The 19,761-nt window shown below is 43.6% G+C and overlaps 3 protein-coding genes across 4 annotated transcripts; 2 read left to right on the top strand and 1 right to left on the bottom strand.

Annotated features, from left to right (window-relative positions):
- Window positions 1-1,133: 1,133 nt before the first annotated feature.
- LOC124470168 (septin-8-A-like) lies at window positions 1,134-12,055 on the bottom strand. Of its 2 annotated transcripts, none has more exons than XM_047023935.1 (10): window positions 11,849-12,055; window positions 10,261-10,375; window positions 9,930-10,125; window positions 7,590-7,776; window positions 7,177-7,338; window positions 5,296-5,392; window positions 3,220-3,388; window positions 2,926-3,058; window positions 2,336-2,523; window positions 1,134-1,948 (listed from the first exon to the last, which is right to left on the bottom strand). In XM_047023935.1, the coding sequence occupies exons 1-10, from the start codon at window positions 11,876-11,878 to the stop codon at window positions 1,945-1,947; spliced, it is 1,281 nt and encodes a 426-aa protein (XP_046879891.1). In that variant the 5' UTR covers window positions 11,879-12,055; the 3' UTR covers window positions 1,134-1,944. The 2 variants fall into 2 exon arrangements, with proteins under 2 accessions (XP_046879891.1, XP_046879898.1); XM_047023942.1 differs by lacking the exon at window positions 11,849-12,055 and adding an exon at window positions 10,480-10,509.
- Window positions 12,056-12,718: 663 nt separating this feature from the next.
- On the top strand, window positions 12,719-15,062 carry sowahab (sosondowah ankyrin repeat domain family member Ab). Its single transcript, XM_047023922.1, has one exon. The coding sequence runs from the start codon at window positions 12,792-12,794 to the stop codon at window positions 14,238-14,240; it is 1,449 nt and encodes a 482-aa protein (XP_046879878.1). The 5' UTR covers window positions 12,719-12,791; the 3' UTR covers window positions 14,241-15,062.
- A 2,458-nt stretch (window positions 15,063-17,520) lies between these two features.
- gdf9 (growth differentiation factor 9) lies at window positions 17,521-18,792 on the top strand. The gene is made up of 2 exons (XM_047023953.1): window positions 17,521-17,659; window positions 17,857-18,792. The coding sequence occupies exons 1-2, from the start codon at window positions 17,548-17,550 to the stop codon at window positions 18,768-18,770; spliced, it is 1,026 nt and encodes a 341-aa protein (XP_046879909.1). The 5' UTR covers window positions 17,521-17,547; the 3' UTR covers window positions 18,771-18,792.
- The last annotated feature ends 969 nt before the right edge of the window (window positions 18,793-19,761 follow it).

The raw sequence follows: 19,761 nt of genomic DNA, 5'->3' as shown, positions 1-19,761 counted from the left end.
GATTTGATCCAACTTCCTGTTTGTTTGCTTTGTTGACAATTTAGATTGGCTGTACCGGACAAACGGTTTTGAAAATCAAATATTTAAATAACACCGAGTGAGGGTTGCTCTGACGATGATGTGTGCCAATTCCGGGAAAGATTGGAAAAAAAATGTAGGAGAAGAAGCGAAAAAACGTGTTTCCTTAAAATTCTAAATGGCGGAAAATTCATACAGCCGGAAATTGACCGGTAATAGGGCGTGTTGAACTCGTCTTCATCCAGGGAATCCAACGGTACCTCATTTTTGAAAATCGGTCATACGGTTCAAAAGTTATGTGTGTAAACACAAGTCCAACTTTGACCCATTGGTGGCGCTAGAGTGCTCGAATGGGAGACATAAAACTTGGTGAGATTAAAGAGGGACCTGTCCTTCATGAGTGTGCCAAATTTCACAAAAAGTGACCATAGAGTTCAAGGGGCTGCCATAGACTCCAATGGGAGAGGAAGATGATTAATAATAATAAGAAGAAAAGGTAGAAACACTTAAGTGGCTTCGCCGCTTTGCGGCTTGGCCACCAATAATAATAAACAATAAAGTCCACTTTGACTTTGACGATTGGATGAGCTACCAGCATGCAACCTACTCTGCACCTGTGTCACGCATGCATTCACTGCATTCACAGAAATCACTGTAGAAATCATTACAGAGTTAACAAAGTTGTATGTACAACAAAGAAAGTTATTGAACATTTTTAATGTTTGGGAAATAAATCTATTAATTGAATTTCAGTTTAATTTTTTTTGTTCAAGATATCGTGATACGTAGTATATCATGATCACTGTATTGTGATACGTATTGTATCATGATTCCTGTATCGTGATACGTATCGAATCATGAGCAGAGTGTTACGTTACGCCCCTAATGGATAATCATGGAACCCCAAATCAGTCAACTAGGTCTTTGTGTTTCAAGCTGATGGTAGACAAAAACATAAACAGCACCAAGGGTTCTATCTAGAACTTTACGGAGCAGAAAGGATTCTATCTAGAACCTTACAGAGCAGAAAGGGTTCTATCTCTGGAGTGAAATCATAAAAAACTGAAGTAAAGCCCATTTTCCATTCATTGCTTTATTTTCATTATAAGCAAGAACACTGTTCCACTGTGACAGGACCGACCAGAGTGCCTGAAACATCAGACACTAACTACCTAAACACAAACTCTCACTTTGGATCCATGCATGGATTGATATCTCATATATTCTACATACATGATCTATTCCGCTTCATAAGCAACTTTTTATTTTGAAAAACTATCAGAATCTTTTAGATATAGATATTGTATTTATACTCATAGGAACTGTATTAATATAAGACAGCACTGGAGTAATTAATGTTGTTGATTAACAGACTAGTCATATTTAGTTATGTAGCTTCACAAACATTTGCATGTATAAATACACAAATGTATAATTCCATGTTAAGACAGTACTTTAACACACACACTCATACATGCGTGAATTACATCATTACACCAGAGCTCGACACATCCCTGGGAACACAGGGTTAAAAGTGCTCAACAGGATGGAAACGATTTGAGGATCATGAAACAACATAAGCCTAGTTATCGCAACAGAACCCCCAGTCGTGTTTTCACACATCTAGCAGAGTCAGCATTCGAGACACACCAAGTCCACTGAGCTTAGACGCCTTCTGATCCATAAGAACACAAGTGGATTAGGGGCGCCACATCACACACACACACACACACACACACACACACACACACACACACACACACACACACACACACACACACACACACACACACACACACACACACACACTGGTGTCACAGTGTCACTGAGTCCATGCATACAAGTCAGTAGTCAATTACAACAGTCAATAGTTCCCATGATGATGGAGCACAAAACCCTGGTTTCCCTGGATGTCAGTTCCATGAATCAACTGAAAAGGGAAAAACATTAAAATGACAAAATATGAAATATTTAAATGAAAATAAATATAAAATATAAATGACATACCAAACTATAGTAAGATGAGACTGAAGATAAGAAAAGAGAGGAAAACTTAAAAGTAGAAAGAACCAAATGAATGATCAGCGCTCTAACTGCACTGTAAGCTGGGTGGGGGTGGGAATGAGGGTGGGGATGAGGTGGGGGTGAGGGAGGAGGGTGGGGACGAGGTGGGGGTGAGGGAGGAGGGTGGGGACGAGGTGGGGGTGAGGGAGGGGGGTGAGGGGGATTAATTTGGTTATATTTCAGAGAGGGGTTGAGAGAGAAGGAGTACTTGGTAAGAGAGGAGAGAAAAAGAGAAAAAAGGAAGAAGACTTACTTCTTCTTGTCCTTATCCTTCTTGAAGGGTTGAGAGGATCCTTGCAGGGCTTGTCCCATCAGCGCCTCTGCTGCCACCTTCCTCCTGTTGAAGGCGTTCATCTCCTCTTCCAGGTCTCTCCTTTTCTCCTCCAGGTTCCTCTTCTCCTCCTGGTGCATCCTCTTCAGCTGCTCAAACCGCTCATGGAGCTGGATTTTACAGACATACAGTTTAGCAGAGATGCAACAATAAAAGTTTGATCTTACCGTTAACCAGTGTCCACTGACACCTGCTCATTTTAGCTTCGTTGTAGTCATACACCTATGCAAGACTACCTTCTGTTATATCCTCTTTGACATTTAACACAACTGGTTAAAGACCAGATGTAGGGAGGCAGGTGGCTGAAAGGTGAGGGAATCGGGCTAGTAATCTGAAGGTCGCCAGTTCGATTCCCGGCCGAGCCAAATGACGTTGTGTCCTTGGGCAAGGCACTTCACCCTACTTGCCTCGGAGGAAATGTCCCTGTACTTACTGTAAGTCGCTCTGGATAAGAGCGTCTGCTAAATGACTGAATGTAAATGTAAAGACCACCCCCTCCCAGACTGGTTTACCTCTCTCTCCTTCTCTTTCAGCTCCACCTCGGTCTCCTTCACCTTGTTAACGAACATCTGCCTCATCTCCTCCTCCTTGTGCTGCAGCTCTCCCAGGAACTCCCTTCTCTTTGTTTCATATGTCTCCTGGAGGCTGGGGTGGACACACGCACACAGACACACAGACACACACAAAGACACACACGCAGACACAGACACACACGCACACACACACACACACACAGACACACACTTTAACCCCACTGGTTCAATAAAATAGCTGGTAGAGGAGCTAGGTGTTGCTGGTAGCCTCACCTGAAGGGTTGGCTGTCTGTGTCCGCGTCCTTGAAGCCCATCTCCTCCAGCTTGCAGCGTCGGTAGAGCTCGTAGTGGCGAGTGTGTGTCTGCTCTCTTAGGTCCTCCATGTTCACCCGCAGCAGCATCTCCCTCAGCTTCACAAAGTCACAGTGGCTCTCGTTCTCAACTGGGAACATCAAATCACATTTTTAATTGTACAACCCGTTTTACAAGCGACATCACAGAGGGCTTCACAGATGCCCACAGACCTCCCTATCAGCACCATGAGACAAAGACACGTGGGTGTGTACGATACCCTGACTCATGTTTATCTTTTGTATCACACTGATCTGGGGTGTTATTTTACAGTGATATCCTGGGCTGGTGGTGCCTCGATGCTTCGATGGCCAAACAACTGTCCTGGTGCACATAACTCTGTCATTATTGCATTTTGTACTTTTGTCGATCAATTTCTTATATCCTGTTAGTTACTGTGCATCCAATCAGCGATGAAAGTGTTGTACCTACCCGTTACAGTTTTTTACAATCACTTTGACACAAATTTCAGAACCTTGCTGTCCTTTTTCAAAACTCTAGATACAAAACTCGAAACAGTCATTACTTGTAACACACACTGTCACATGTTCAAAGCATAGTATTAGCATTGTATGTTCATATCTCTAAAGACACCTTGCACATGCAGAATCATGAGTTAAAAAAACAAATTTATCATGAAATACCATAGGAACATTCACTTAGATCATCCAAACACAAGATACCCAGAGTTTCATAATGTAGTTGTTTGTACAGTCATTAAATATTGTACAACTACAAAATATGTGATACATGTTTCATAACATACTACATCACCATAAATGGACTAAGGGAGAATACTACAGACAGTGGAATCATTGAGCAAAATATGAAATGTATTGATGACGTTCAATCAAATTACAACATTCCTTTGTTTTTTTTGTATCAAAGCAAACATAATAGATACAAAGGAAAACAATGCTACGGTACGTGAACATGTACTGCAGTGTTCCTCACCTGGCTCAAAAAACAAACAAACAAAGCAAAATAAAGGATTGATTACTCTCCTGTATTTCCATCCCCTGTCTTGTGGATTTGACCACAAGTTTTCATTCACATCTCAATGGATGTTTTCATTTGACAAACATCTCTGAAATAATCTCCAGGCATGGCGAATCCAGGCCTGACACTGGTCTGCCGTGATGTAATTGTAACCCTCATCCATGGCTTGGAGAAGAGGAACTTGTTCATGAGGGTGCCTATCGTACACCTCCATGTGAAAAACAATTCCTCAATAGGTTTGAGGAAGGGAGAGTATGGGGTCAAGTACAAGGCCGTAAATTGACAAAGCAATTACAGTACAAGGTCCGCATACCTACAAGTGCTGTTGGTTTTCAAATCTGGAAACATGTTGGTTTAGTCCAATTTGTTAATGTTTCATAGTAATTGGTGTTAATGGATCTCATTATACTGAAACTTTCATGTTCTAAACTTGAAATATTGTTTGTCAGTTTATATAAAACTATGCAGTAAGAGAAATGCAAAGGTCACTTATCATTTTGAGCAGTAGTATCAATTGCCAGTTAGATCATTGTAATGTAAGGAAATTACAGACATTTCAGATGTTATGTGTGAACTAGCATTTTGAAATGGTGATACTTTGATCTTTAGTTGTGTCTTTTTGAACAGATGATTATAGTTCAATGAACAAAAGATCTAAGATGTATGTGTAATGTATCCAAGCAATTGAAAATTGTGTTAGCGTTTTGAAAAATGTGCATTTTGATCATCAGTTGTGTTTTTTTGGGAAAAAAGGACATCAAGGTTCTGAAACTTGTGTCAAAGTGATTGTAAAAAACTGTAATGTAATGTCGTTTTGAGTTAATGTAATGTCGTTTCCCATTTGGGGGACCGTGTCTTTGTATTGGGGGGAGGAGAGCAAGTCATCCTATTTGGGGGGAGTTGACTCGTATTTGGGGGGAGTGTTTTCATTTGGGGGATGTACTCATATTAGTGGGTGTGTTTTGCACTTCAGGGCCACCGTAGTGGAGTGCTACCCACCCTGCACGGTGCCCCAAGGGTAGAGTCTGGCCCGCACCATCTTGTTCCCCACCTTCACCTCCTCGGTGCTCCCCACCACTGCAAATGGCAGGTGGGCCTGGAACCAAGAGCTCACAAGGTCAATCACACATAACACCAAAAGTTAACAACACACTAGATGGTTAGTTAGGGTTAGGGTTAACCCTTCCCCAGAGTCAGCGGTATGTGTACAGTGGTCTTGGGTGTAACTAGGAATGCCTGACAGAAAGCTTGCCCCACTGTGTGTACGTTTGTGTGTATGTGTGTTTGAGTGAGTATGTGTGTTTGTGTATGTGTGTGTGAGTGAGTATGTGTGTTTGTGTGTGTGAGTATGTGTGTTTGTGTGTGTGTTACGTCTGGACCAGAGGCTCCACGTCGACGCTCGGATTCACCGGAGTACTAGGGGCGGTGCTGGCCAGTGTATTACGCACCATTGCGCACACCTGTTATTCTATTCGTTCACCTGTTTCTGATTATCATTAGTAGAGTAAATAACCTGGGTTTTTGTTTTACTTGGGTGTCGGTTATTATGCGTTACACTGTCCTGACGTATCTAGTGTCAGAGGTTTTCATTTATATTCAGAGTATGTGCCTCCGTTGTTGCAAATCCCTGGAGGGTTATTAAAAGAACCATCAAATCTGCACTTGCCTCCTCATTCCTGCAAATACCGTAACCATAGACATGTCTATGACCATAACAGTGTGAGTCAGTAGCGGCCGGGACCCCTAAATCCACTCAATGTATCTCCATCTATTATCTTGTACCACTGCCAATAGACTGTCTACCTTTAACGATAACCTATATTCAGCAATGTGAAAGAGAAATAAAAAAGTAAAAAAATTACAAAAGCACAATTGCATCAGCACAACAGCAGACAACATCATTGTTCAAAACCAAAGACAGCGCTATAGCCTTCTGATAGTTCAGCACCAAGGATAGCATCGCCACTATGAAATAACATACAATCAATGGAGGGAAAGGAAAACATTTATTCTTGACAATAAGTAAGTAAGTATATTTATTGTTGGTTGCTGGTGAAGACGTGCTGCTGTTAGCTACCTGCGGCCGCTGTAGGTTTGGTCTGAGGAGATGGTCAGGGTTAGAGTTATGAGATGCTGATGATAGCTTCCTCTCTGGCTGGTCGAAATAAGTGTGTAATCTTTGGGTGTTTTGCTCAAGCTTGTTCAGACAACTGTTTATTGCTGCGCTTTTGAGAACCGCATGCATATTTTCTTTTACTCTACCGTCATCTAGCATAACGTAATGATTAGCACTTGTGCGAGTTTAAAAGGCGTAATGGCGTAGTAGTGCACGTAAGATACGTAAAAGCCATTGTTGCAAGATTCAGGGATTTTGAGACTATTTAGCCCATGGAAGTGGATGAAGATATGTTACATTTACATTTAGCAGACGCTCTTATCCAGAGCGACTTACAGTAAGTACAGGGACATTCCCCCCGAGGCAAGTAGGGTGAAGTGCCTTGCCCAAGGACACAACATCATTTGGCACAGCAGGGAGTCGATCCGGCAACCTTCTGATTACTAGCCCGACTCCCTCACCGCTTAGCCATCTGACTCCCTATTGCCGTTACGTTGCCTACATCACGGGATTCCTTTACCCGGTAGTTGAAACTTGGGGCTCTCAATGAGCACCCTAAAAGTTTTTTCCTTTTTTATATATATATTTATATAGGCCTAGTCAGTTTTTTTGCTATGCAGGGCGCCCCCCCCCCCCCCCCCCCCTTGCCTTGCGGTGGCTGCGGGGGTTTCCCAGCCGCTAGTGGTGTGAGTGAGTGTGTGTGTTTGTTTATGTCTGTGTGTGTCAGCTCTGAGGTATGGGTATGTTTTAGACATCAGACTCACGTTCATGGAGGAGTTGATCTCCGTCACGGCATCATCCTCCGTGGGGAACTGGTAGATCTGCACCCCGTTGCTCACTAGTTCACTCATGATCTTAATCTTGAACTTGTGCAGCTCGCTCTTCGATATCGTGTCTGCCTTGGCGATGATGGGAATTATGTTCACCTGCAGAGGCATGGCATTCTGATAGGCTGAACACCTGACACACTGGACACCTGACACGCTGGACACTCAAGCTACAAAGTTTTGCTCAATACATGAGACATTACTTGTCCCAATAACAGCGTTACAACTGGTTACACATTCTCTTTTGAGAACTGGTTACACATTCTCTTTTTTTGTAAAGAAATTTGCAAATGTTGAATGTTTCGGATAATTAGCTACCTATAGCAATATTGAACATTTTGGTTAAGTACCTTGCTGTCCAGCTTCTTCATAGTGACCAGGTCCAGAGATTTGAGGGAATGTCCGGTGGGGGCAATGAAGTACAAGCAGATATGAATCCTGCTGTCGTGGTAGTTGAAGAGGGAACGCTTGATCTTCAGTTCCTCCTGAAGGTAGTTCTCAAACTGCGTGTCGATGTAATCCACAACAGGCTTGTAGCTGTGTGGAGAGAGCACATGAGAAATTGAGTGGTTACTTTGCACTGTGCCTGGTAGCTGAGATGTGGTTACTCTACACTGTGCCTGGTAGCTGAAATGTGGTTACTGTACACTGTGTCTGGTAGCTGAGATGTGGTTACTTTACACTGTGCCTGGTAGCTGAGATGTGGTTACTCTACACTGTGCTTAGTAACTGAGATGTTACTGTACACTGTGCCTGGTAAATACAGTGTCTTGACTTTGTCCACCAAAATCCTGTTAGAACCAGGGGTGTTGTTTCAGCAAAAGCTAAGGTATGTGACATGAACTATCGTGATTCTGACCCTTCATTTTTTAGTCATTTTTATTTTTTAATTTTTTTATTTGTTTTCATCTTCTGCTGCACTTAGGATAAAAGTATCTGCTAAAGGAATAAAATGTTAAATGTAGCCAATGGTACAATGATAATCACATGGTACAATGATAATCATGTGGTACAATGATTATCAGATGCAGTCCGTAATTAACTGAATACTTGTATCCCAATCGTTACATACAAAAAATGCATTAATGTGTTTAAAACAGTCTAAAATGAATAGTTCCAGGTTACCAGGCGTCTTCCAAAGGCAGAAACCATTACCATTGTATCTTGGTAACAGTCTCAACTACATCAGTTATTGCCAAGAATCCTTTTCTCTCTTGTTGGACCAAGTCCTTTCAGATCACATTAGTTCCACCAGTCATTCTCTACCATCTTTTCCCCTTTCATTCATGCCCACACAAAGTCCAAAGCCCCACACCAGAAGCCCCACACCAGAAGAGTCTTCTGGGTTAGGGTTCTTCTACTTCTACACCATGAATGGAGCTACAAAAAGCACAGACCTTGGTCAAATACTACTTGCAAACACTCTCAAAATACTTTTTGTTTAGCCAATAAGAACAGTCACATTTTGTCAAGCTTTAATGGGACATAGCAACAGTGTACAGTTTCGTCTTTCTGGGAGCATCATCACAGATCAGGGTTATACTGCCCCAGGTAACCTCACCTCTGCTCCTGGTAACCTCACATTTACCCCTATAGCCCCAGGCAAACTCACCTCTACCACTATAGCCCCTGGTAACCTCACCTCTACCCCTATAGCCCCTGGCAACCTCACCTCTACCCCTTATAGCCCCTGGTAACCTCACCTCTACCCCTTATAGCCCCTGGCAACCTCACCTCTACCCCTTATAGCCCCTGGCAACCTCACCTCTATCCCTTATAGCCCCTGGTAACCTCACCTCTACCCCTATAGCCCCAGGCAAACTCACCTCTACCGCTATAGCCCCTGGTAACCTCACCTCTACCCCTATAGCCCCTGGCAACCTCACCTCTACCCCTTATAGCCCCTGGCAACCTCACCTCTACCCCTTATAGCCCCTGGCAACCTCACCTCTACCCCTTATAGCCCCTGGCAACCTCACCTCTACCCCTTATAGCCCCTGGCAACCTCACCTCTACCCCTTATAGCCCCTGGTAACCTCACCTCTACCCCTATAGCGCCTGGTAAGCCCTGGTACATTTAGTCATTTAGCAGACACTCTTATCCAGAGCAACTTACAGTAAATACAGGGACATTCCCCCGAAGCAAGTAGGGTGAAGTGCCTTGCACAACGACACAACGTAATTTTTGCACGGCCAGAATCAAACCGGCAACCTTCTGATTGTTACATTTATTCATTTAGCAGACGCTTTTATCCAAAGCGACTTCGAGGGAGAGATTTACAAAGTGCATAAATCACTGATAATAATCCCCCAAAGCATTGCAGGTAGCCAAAAACAAGAAGTACACATTGTGAACAAACAATAAATAAGTGCTTAAGGGAAGAACCCATACGAGCATGTAGTTAAGCAAGTTACAATTACACAACATGAATCTCTAAGTGCAAGTGTACCTTGCAGGAAAACAATAAAAATAGGATTAACTAAAATAGAATACAACAGTTTAAATCAGCTACCACTAACCAACAAGAGCAACAGTCTAAGCAAGTCTTGTTAGCCCGATTCCCTAACCACTCAGCCACCTGACTTGCTGGTGACCTCACCTCTACCCCTATATTCCCTGGTAACCTCACCTCTACCCTTATAGCCCCTGGTAACCTCACCTCTACCCCTATAGCCCCTGGTAACCCCACCTCTGCTCCTTGTTGATCTGGTCCCCAAAGCCCACGCTGTCCACCACGGTCAGCTTCAGGTGGACGCTGCTCTCGTGCAGGTCGTAGGTTTTTGGACACAGGTGGACGTCATCTTGGTAGTGGCTGGCCTCCTCATTATCAAATGCTGTGTTGAAGAGGGTGTTCATCAGAGTGGACTTTCCAATCCCCGTCTCCCCTAGAAAAGAAAAAAGAATGTAATCAGTTTAATCTGATTCAGCGTATAATCCTTCTCTCCAGTTTCTGTGGCACTGAGAAGCAGACTGCACCAGGGGCAACACTCCTGTCTCCCCACATCTCAATTGATACATACCCACACAGAGGATGTTGAAGCAGAAGCCCTGTGTGACGAACTTGCTGACCAGTTGATCAGGTAGGCTGTCGAACCCAACATGGCCACCCAACTCCAGCTTCCTCTTCTCTTCATTCTGAGACACCAAACACAGAATGACTGCTTTCTCGTTTAGGCATATGTTGAGAGACTTGTTGCTCTTGTTTGTTAGTTGTAACGGTTTTAAATTCTTGTACTCACTGTGAACTATTTTACTGTTGATTGTTTTTCTACAGGTACACTCTTGTGCTTTTTGAGTTTCATGTTGTTTAATTGTAACTTGTTTAACTGCATGCTCTTATGGTTCTTTCCTTTGGCACTTATTTGGTTTTTCACAATATATTCTTCACGTTTGGCTGCTCACAATGTTTGGGGCTATCTCGTTGTTATAATCAGTGACCTATGCGCTTTTGTAAAGCTCTCTCTTGGAAGTCGCTTTGGATAAAAGCATCTGCTAAATGCATAAATGTAAATGTATGTTTTTCCTGCATTATTTATGGGAAATGTATGTACTAATTACAGGTAGAGGGTTTGAATAAAACAGGGGTGAATCTGCATGAATAGGTTCATAACAAACATATTACTAAAACACCTGACATCTTAACATTTGAAGATGCTTTGAATCCTTCACTGCCCTCAAATAAACCCAATTTATAGTTCCAACTACAACCTAGATGTATCAGCCAAGACACAAAGACACTAGCTTTCTGCAACCATTTGACAATTAAATCTTATGAAGAGGTTTTAAAAAATATATACTATACATATATATAGTATATATACTGTATATAATATACACAACATCGTCTACTAATTGTAAGGTTTTTGAAACAGTTGTGATACTTTTTGATTATATGATAGGAATGATAGGGGCCTGTCCCATGTGTGTCCCATGTGTGATAACTGGTCTATGTGTTTCCAGTGTGGAATACACAGACCTGGGAGGAACACACAGCTGGTACCTCACTGCTGAGAGAAACCATGAGGACTTGGATATGCTTCACACAACCATCAACAATATCCCCTGGTGCACACACACACATGTGCACATGAGTGCTTTTATCTGGCTGTTATTTTACAGGATGAGAGGAGAAAGAGGAGTGTGCTCTTTATCTCATTATCCCACTATCCTCTTGCTCTGTCCATGTTACAACCTACTCTATAAACACCAGCCAAAATGAATACATGCAGTTAAAAATAACATGTAACTCTTACAATTTAGCAACGTCACATCCACTGATCTGTGAACTGAGTATGTGTCATCGTTTTACTCTTGACTGCGAGAATCGTGTGCAGTAGTGTGATTTGCATAGCCTATTTAAAAACCGGAATTTCACAATAGACCTAAACCTGAATATTGACATAATAAGCAAGTCTCATTTTACGCAGAAATTAGCTAAGACCGACTGTTGACATCTAAATAGAAATCACGGTTCGTAACCCTCGTACGATTGGCGCATTCTGACTACACCTGAACGTTGGTCCACAGGCAGCATCACAAAAGCCCCAGTTAACGAACAAGGGTAATTGAAAACATGACAACCCTAAACCAATAGGCCTGGCTACTTACAGTGAAAATGTCAATGTCCGTAGCCGCCATCGTGCAAGGAGTACGGAGAGAATCTGTGAGGACCTATCTTCATCGGAACTGGGGTTGACTGAGGGAACGGCTCAATTCATTCAATATGGCTACTTCGTGGCTACACCCCCTCGGTGCTGGAATGCCATTCACCAAGCACGTCTAGAACTCGGGCACTCTCGGCTTCTTGATTTGAACCGATGTTTGTCAAAAGCAACCAGACTTAACTGCAAGCAGGCATACTGCGTTATTACAGGAGTGGGTATACCAAATACTAGCCTACAGGACGTAGATGCTATAATAACTCGTTATTATCAACAAAAACGTATAATCAAACACAATGTGACCTAAAAATGATGTTAATAAAATGTAGGGGCCTACCGATGTAAATAGGATGCTTTACCACATAGGCCTATGCCTCACAGAAACCTATCGACAAACATCGCAACAGTCATAACAACATGTAACAGGTGTTTAGGCTATTAACAAACAAAAAACGTAGGCTAATTAATTGAATGCAACTTACAGATATAGCCTACATTAATAGCCAAAACATGTTCAAATATGTGCGTAGGCTATATAGCTTTAACCTATTTACTAAGTAATGTATGAGCCCCACTTGGGCGCTGACTCCACAGCATCAGTCGTCACCGAGCACAAGAACAGTCAGAACAAGAATCGGGGGGGCGCTTTTCATGCGCGTTCTGCCTTTTAGAGAATTAAATCCCGCGTTCAAGCGAAAAGAAAATTGCAAGAAACTATAGTCCAGACACCGGAAGCAGCAGGTAGTGACGAGGGGGAAGAGAGAATACTTGACCATCACACGGAGCAGCTCAAGAGAAGAGACGGACGGCGGGATTTGCTGCAGGAGTCAAAGAAAACAGGTTTTCCTGCATCCCGCTGATATCTTGTCAACGGATTGGGAGGTGAAAAGATGGCTTTGACTCAAGAATGTATTGTGACATTTTTGTTGGAGAACGGCGGAAAAGTGAAAAATTCTGAGTTGGTAAATAATTTCAAATGTCAACTAAATTGTAGCGATCCCGCAGAGAAGACGCATAATAGGGATATTTTTAAGAAATTCGTGAACAGTGTTGCGGTTGTGAAACAAGTCAATGAAGTCAAGTTTGTGGTCGTGAAAAAAAGATACCAGGACTTTGTTAAAGTGGGTATGAAATATAGCGCGCATAATTCGGATTTAGACGACAGCTTTAGTAGCCAGACCTTGTCCCTCTCACCGACGGTATCGGAGCTCAGTGCTTTAGTTAAGTACGAGTCTGTCAACATATCGAACTTGGATATTCAAAACAACAATACGTGCAACTCCTCAAACAGGAATGGAAATCGTTTGAACAATAGGGCTGATTTCCAACACACGCCTGTGCGTATGAGTAACATAGGAAGAGTCTTAAGAAACGGTGGGTCATGTAAGACTTCTAACGAAGACCCCCCTACCGTAATCAAGGTCATGAACCTTTCTTATGATCAGGTGATCAAAACGGGAAAAACTGGCCCAGTGTTTGCCATCGTGGCAGTCAAATCTCCATCCCGTGGTGATTCACCCCCGGCAAGACAAGATGAGTTAAACTGCATACCAACCTTTTCTGGGTTGAAAACCCCAGTTGGATCAAAGTTTCTGATTCAGATGCCAGTTTCACTGTCAGAGGGAGATTTCATGCCTCTTCCTAATGGTCCAGGACGGGTGGGCTCAGAGCAGAGTGTCTCCCTGTGGAGAGAGCGGTCCCAGGAGGAGACACGCGCCCCAGGCTCCCCCCTGCTCAGGAGAAGTAGGACCTGTAGAGCAGCAGAGGACCAGCAGGGCCTGGGGTGTGTCCCCCTGCCGCCGGGGGCCCACCGGTGGATGGTGACGGCAGCGTCTGGGCTGTGGGGTCAGATCCATGGCCAGCTGCAGCAGGACAGCCAGCTGGTGACCAGGAAAGACTTCATGTCTGGATACACAGCGCTGCACTGGGTGGCTAAGAGCGGCCACAGTGAGATGGTTCACACCATCATGGACGTGTCGCGCAGGACAGAGGTGAGAGTGGATGTGAACGCCCGCACGCATGGAGGCTACACACCGCTACACCTCGCTGCTCTGCACGGCCATGCAGAGCTGATGCTTCTGCTGCTGAAGCTCTACGGAGCCAACGCAAACATCCGGGACAATGATGGGAAGAAGCCGCTGAATTACCTTGGGCCAGGTGTGTCTCCTGAACTGCTGCAGCTGCTGGGAGGTGGGGCCCAGGCACACGGGGGGAGGGAGGAGGAGGACAGGGACATGCCCAGAGGGATAAACACCCTAAGCAGACTCTTCATGCAGCCTCACGGGACGCACCGGAGGAAAAACAAGCTGCTGCCTGGGGGCGTCTCACCCTGGGACTAGGAGGCTGGGACTAGGAGAGGCTGGAGACATCTCACAGTGGGACTAGGAGGCTGGGACTACGAGAGGCTGGAGGCATCTCACACTGGGACTAGGAGGCTGGGACTAGGATAGGCTGGAGGCATCCCACACTGGGACTAGGAGGCTGGGATTAGGAGAGGCTGGAGGCATCTCACACTGGGACTAGGAGGCTGGGACTACGAGAGGCTGGAGGCATCTCACACTGGGACTAGGAGGCTGGGACTACGAGAGGCTGGAGGCATCTCACACTGGGACTAGGAGGCTGGGACTACGAGAGGCTGGAGGCATCTCACACTGGGACTAGGAGGCTGGGACTACGAGAGGCTGGAGGCATCTCACACTGGGACTAGGAGGCTGGGACTACGAGAGGCTGGAGGCATCTCACACTGGGACTAGGAGGCTGGGACTACGAGAGGCTGGAGGCATCTCACACTGGGACTAGGAGGCTGGGACTTCGATAGGCTGGAGGCATCTCACACTGGGACTAGGAGGCTGGGACTACGAGAGGCTGGAGGCATCTACTAGGGGCAGGAGGATGAAGATGCACATGTACAAATAAGGATTTTTCAATATAGACCAGGGTGGGTATTAACTCGCTATTTGATATTTAGAATATTGATATTTTTATATCCTCTAACATGTGAATTGTATTTAATATTAATAATAGTCTTTAAAGTATTGTAATTGCCTAGAATTACATTAGGCTAAGCTTGAGTCCCTTGTCTTGAGTGACACTAAACATTAATGCATGTGATGCTCTTATTCTGTTTCTGAATCTGGTTGTGTCCCCAGGGACCTGTGAGTGAGATGATTTAAAGTTTAAAATGATATCTTAAATATATAGAGCTCTTAAATTGGTAATTGGTAAAAGTAACATTATTTTTGTATGAAACTAAGAACTTAATAAAGATAAATACACATTTACACATTCTAACTAGTTTTAAATGAATTACATCTTGTTTACCTTGAATTTAAACATGAGGAAATGCAGAGATGGGATGTATCAAAGTAAAAATAGTTTGTTAAGTAGAATTTTCTGGTATCATTACTTTCATTCACTATTTTTTTTCTGATAACTTTTTTCTTTCACTCCTTACATTTTTTACACAAATATCGGTAGTTTCTACTTCTTACATTTTTACTACTGCAGCCTCCAAAAGATTTTGGAAAAAATATGTTTTTGTTTTGTTTTGAGAAAAAGTTTCAAAAAAAGTTTGGAAAGGTAGAAAACGTATTTCTAAAAAAAGTTTCACAAAAATGTTTTGCATCATCGATGAGGACTCTACTGTACTCGATTGTACTCTGCTCTGCTTTAATCTACTCTGTTTTAAGCTTCTCTGTTCTCCTCTCTCTTTCCTCTCCTTTCACTGCGTGTGGGGGGAAAAAGTTTAGAAAAAATTTACATTAAGGATGAGACAGAAGGAGTTAGCGATGTCTACAGGACTGAGAATTGCCCTAAATGAGGGAGATGTTCGAAATTGTCAACGTCAAAAAGGATTCTTGGCAAATGCTCGGCGTGTCTGTAGTGTCTCTTTGTATTAATGTATTAATATGAGGTGTGACACTGAAACAGGACTTTTTTCAGTACTTCAACTTTTACCAGAGTCTGTTTGAACATGAGTATCTGTACTTCTACTTGAGTAAAGGATGTGCCATCTGCCATCTCTGAGGAAATGTAGAAGCAAGCTCACCACACCATGGCTACTGTAGACAGAAACCTTGTATTGTTCATATCATAATTTTCACTCTGTTCTTTCCCACAAAGAGTGATCTAATTGTTGTTTATCACAATCTCTTGTGACAGATGGGTGTGCTTTCCATGACTGTACAGGAGAGTAACATAACTAGTCTTTCAGAAAAAAGTAAAAGACAGCACTTCATACTTGAAACAGTTACTGTCATTGCAGTTTAAAATTCCAATTTTGAACCTTCATTCAGAGTATAGTTGTGTTCACAGTATTTATAATTATGCTTATTCATAAAACAAAACATCCTTATGTTTGACTCATTCATGACAGAACTCAAGACAATACTTGTGAATGCGTGTGATGGGGAGGTTGGTGGGATGAACAGACATGTGAGGCTTAGGAATGTTGATTTGCATTAAACTCTGTTCATGTGTAGGAGACATGGAGGAGGTGGTTTCATGAAAACTATCAGCTCGTTATCAGCTCGTTATCAGCTTTCAGAAAACTATCAGCTCGAGGAATTTCAGCAGGAATTAGAACAAGAATAACACATTATGACCACAGTTCCTCTTGTGAGTAATGATGATGTCAAATCTTTTTCTATGTTTTTTCATCCCCAATCTCAAACATCAATGATCAAGTAACTGGTGTTTTGGTTAAGTGCTGCCGAAATGAAGCAGGAGACCGGCCAAATCCCGCCGACCACCCTGCTCTGCCGCTCCTCTCGGCCTGCCGCTCCTCACGGCCTGCCGCTCCTCTCGGCCTGCCGCTCCTCTCGGCCTGCCGCTCCTCTAGGCCTGCCGCTCCTCTCGGCCTGCCGCTCCTCACGGCCTGCCGCTCTTCTCGCAGAGCAGAATGCAGCAGAGCTTTTCCCGGAATCCCCTCGAGTGAAAGAGATGCGGTGGAATGTTAGAGGGCTCAGGCCACAACAACAAAGGCGCATGGACAAAATAAGAAATCAGCAAGACCGAATACATATTTACAAAGAAGTAAAAAAATATAGCAACATTTTAGTGCATGGAGTTGCCACAGACTGCAGCTCTGGAAAACGACCAATATGACCGGTGATACACCGAGATAAAGACTAATACCTGTTCACAATTAATTATTAAAGTCATATAGCGGGATGACCTTACAGTAGCAGTATATTTGACACGTCTAACAGATCATTCACCTTTAATATTAAACTGTTCGGTTTTCATCCCGGCATCTTCTGTTGTTCTGCATGGCGACCTGCGGTGATTACGCGCACCTGCTTTATGAGCAGCACGTGCATAGGTTGGTTGACATCCGTTTTCACCGCAAAGTTCTCTCAAATGTTGGTGGATTTGTTTACTATGGCAGAAACTAATGTGCGGATGTCAGTCGTACTTTATAATCTGAACACTTTTCTTTTACTCCATCTTGTGATCTGTGGTCGTTCCCTGCGATCATCCCCTTCGACGACAAACGGATTAAACAACTTTGCCGACTCCTCTCTCTTTCAACATGGAAATATATTATCCCCCCTTTTGAGGGCATTGTCGGAACAAGGTGGAGAGTACTGGCGAGATGTAGGCCCAAACCCAAAGCAGCAAGCGAAGCCTACACATGTTCGGTACATGAAAAGACTGTACAAGAAGTCCGTTAGCCAGAAGGGTGCAGCTGGGACTAACCCGCTGTTCAACACAGTTCGACTCATAACCCCAAGAGAATGTCTCGAGCGGAGCAAAGGTAAGCAGACCAGTGAAACAGTGATACAACACTTAAACATTCTTACACTTAAATGAGAAGATATATATTCTTTGTTTATGAAGTGCATTCAAAATTAATGCAATTATTGTGGCCCAGACAGGCATGACTAAACAACACAGACAAACTGATGACAATGATCTGATGCACTTAAATGTTTTTTCCATATTTCCCAAAAGAGATCTTTATGCAAGACCTCTCCTTCAACCTTGAGCAGGTGAGAGCCAAAGAACAGCCTATGAAATCTGTGCTGCTCTACTCTTTTGAACGCCCAAGCCTGGTTCCATCTGTCTGCCACCTGTCAGTGCAGCAGCAGCAGGCAGAGCAGTGCCCCCTCGGTCTCGGGGCCCAGCATGCCTCCAGCTTCCTGCTGGGGAGGGGGCGCCAACCAGCGAGCAGAAGCAGGTGGGTAGAGGTGGACGTCAGCTCCTTCCTGCTCCCCCTTGTACAGGCCCACCAGAAAGACATTAATCTCCTCATCAACCTGACGTGTGCGGAGGAAAGAGGGGGCAAGATGTCCAGAGGGGGCTCTGTGAAGATGACCCTGAGTTCACCGTCTCTGCTGTTATATCTCAATGACACCAGCGAGCGGGTCTCCCACCGCCGGACCCCCGGTCCAGGTCAGAGGTCAGCAGGCTGGAACCGGTTTGAAACCCAGACGGACTCCGAGGCAGAGCGCTGGGTGGGGCACAACACGGGCCGGCTGAGGAGGAGTGCACCCAGAAACAGAGCAGCTAAAGCCAGCCTCCCCGAACTCAAGTCCACCTACGACTTCCCCACTAACGACTGTGCTTTGTACGACTTCCGTGTGACCTTCAGCCAGCTGAAACTGAACCACTGGATCATCTACCCTCACTGGTACAACCCCAGGTACTGCAAGGGAACCTGCCCTAGAACCATGGGCTTCATGTACGGCTCCCCGGTCCACACAATGGTGCAGAGCATCATCTACGAGAGACTGGACGCCTCAGTGCCAAGGCCGTCCTGTGTTCCCTCAGAATACAAACCCATGAATGTAATCACGGAGTACAATGGCATCATCACCTACAAGGTGTACGAGGAAATGATTGCTACTCGCTGTACTTGTCGCTAATATCCATGAGTGACACAGTGTGACAACGTTGTTTTAGTTTTACAAGCATCCTCGTCATTCACACGTGGCTTTCACCTGAATCAGATATGCGAAACTAACAAGCCAGCCTCAGTGATTTCATACATTGTAAAACCATCTTTGTGTGAAATTGTATTTATCAAGAGCAGATGCATTTACTTCATTCAGTGTTTTCTTTGCTAAGCACTGTGTTAAATACTAAAAGTTATTTGCAAATATTAGGATACATTTTGTTTTTGTTGTAGTGACGTGATGGCAGGAATGTTGTTAACACATATTTTAGTGCATCCGTCTTGTTTTGTTTTGCGATGTGGTGTTGCAGCTGAAGACACATGAAAATATTATCAAAATGATTTTTATGTTTAAGTTATATTTGTTTATTTATTTTGGGTGGGGGGTTTGTCCTTATCGTTTATTACTTTAAACACTATCTGCTCATTTTAAGTAGGCTAAATCTGTTCTTGACTAAATATAAAAGTGGTTCCCTCTCTGACTGAAACACTTTTACATTTTATTTCTTGGGATTGCAGTTGTCTCATGGACAACCTCTTTTCATAATATCAAAAAAGAACATTTCAATGTGTATTCATAACCTTTGGTCATGAAAGGGCTCCATACCAATGAATTTGTATTGACGAATATAACTAAATGCGTGTCATGTACTATTTATGCATAACAAATGAATTTACTCTAAGCTCTTGATCCCCTGCTGATTTTTCAAAACAGGAATTTTTGAACAGGGTCTATTCTGTGGAAGGGTTAGGGTTAGGGTTAGGTAACCTTAGCTAACCCTAACCCTAACAGGGTCTATTCTGTGGAAGACTAGAATAAACAAACTGCATAGTTCGTGTGTGTGTTGAAAGATTATATTAAGTGCCAACTGTACTATAAATGTGGTATTTTTCTGTCAATTGAGACTGGATAGTAACCTTAAAGTTTATTCCAAGCCCCGCCAACTGTAGAGATGCCCCGT

This window comes from Hypomesus transpacificus, chromosome 1 (assembly GCF_021917145.1).
Source record: "Hypomesus transpacificus isolate Combined female chromosome 1, fHypTra1, whole genome shotgun sequence".
NCBI lineage: Eukaryota > Metazoa > Chordata > Actinopteri > Osmeriformes > Osmeridae > Hypomesus > Hypomesus transpacificus.
This window is presented reverse-complemented; position numbering and strand designations above follow the sequence as displayed.

What these genes read in the sequence shown, in the direction of transcription:
- gdf9 (XM_047023953.1), top strand. Translation starts at nt 17,548, where the DNA reads ATGAAAAGACTGTACAAGAAGTCCGTTAGCCAGAAGGGTGCAGCTGGG. An exon ending in ATGTCTCGAGCGGAGCAAAG is followed by an intron (nt 17,660 to 17,856) that starts GTAAGCAGACCA and finishes ATTTCCCAAAAG; the next exon opens with AGATCTTTATGCAAGACCTC.
- sowahab (XM_047023922.1), top strand. Translation starts at nt 12,792, where the DNA reads ATGGCTTTGACTCAAGAATGTATTGTGACATTTTTGTTGGAGAACGGC.
- LOC124470168 (XM_047023935.1), bottom strand. Translation starts at nt 11,878, where the DNA reads ATGGCGGCTACGGACATTGACATTTTCACT. An exon ending in CGGACATTGACATTTTCACT is followed by an intron (nt 10,376 to 11,848) that starts GTAAGTAGCCAG and finishes TTGGTGTCTCAG; the next exon opens with AATGAAGAGAAGAGGAAGCT. An exon ending in CTTCAACATCCTCTGTGTGG is followed by an intron (nt 10,126 to 10,260) that starts GTATGTATCAAT and finishes TTTCTTTTCTAG; the next exon opens with GGGAGACGGGGATTGGAAAG.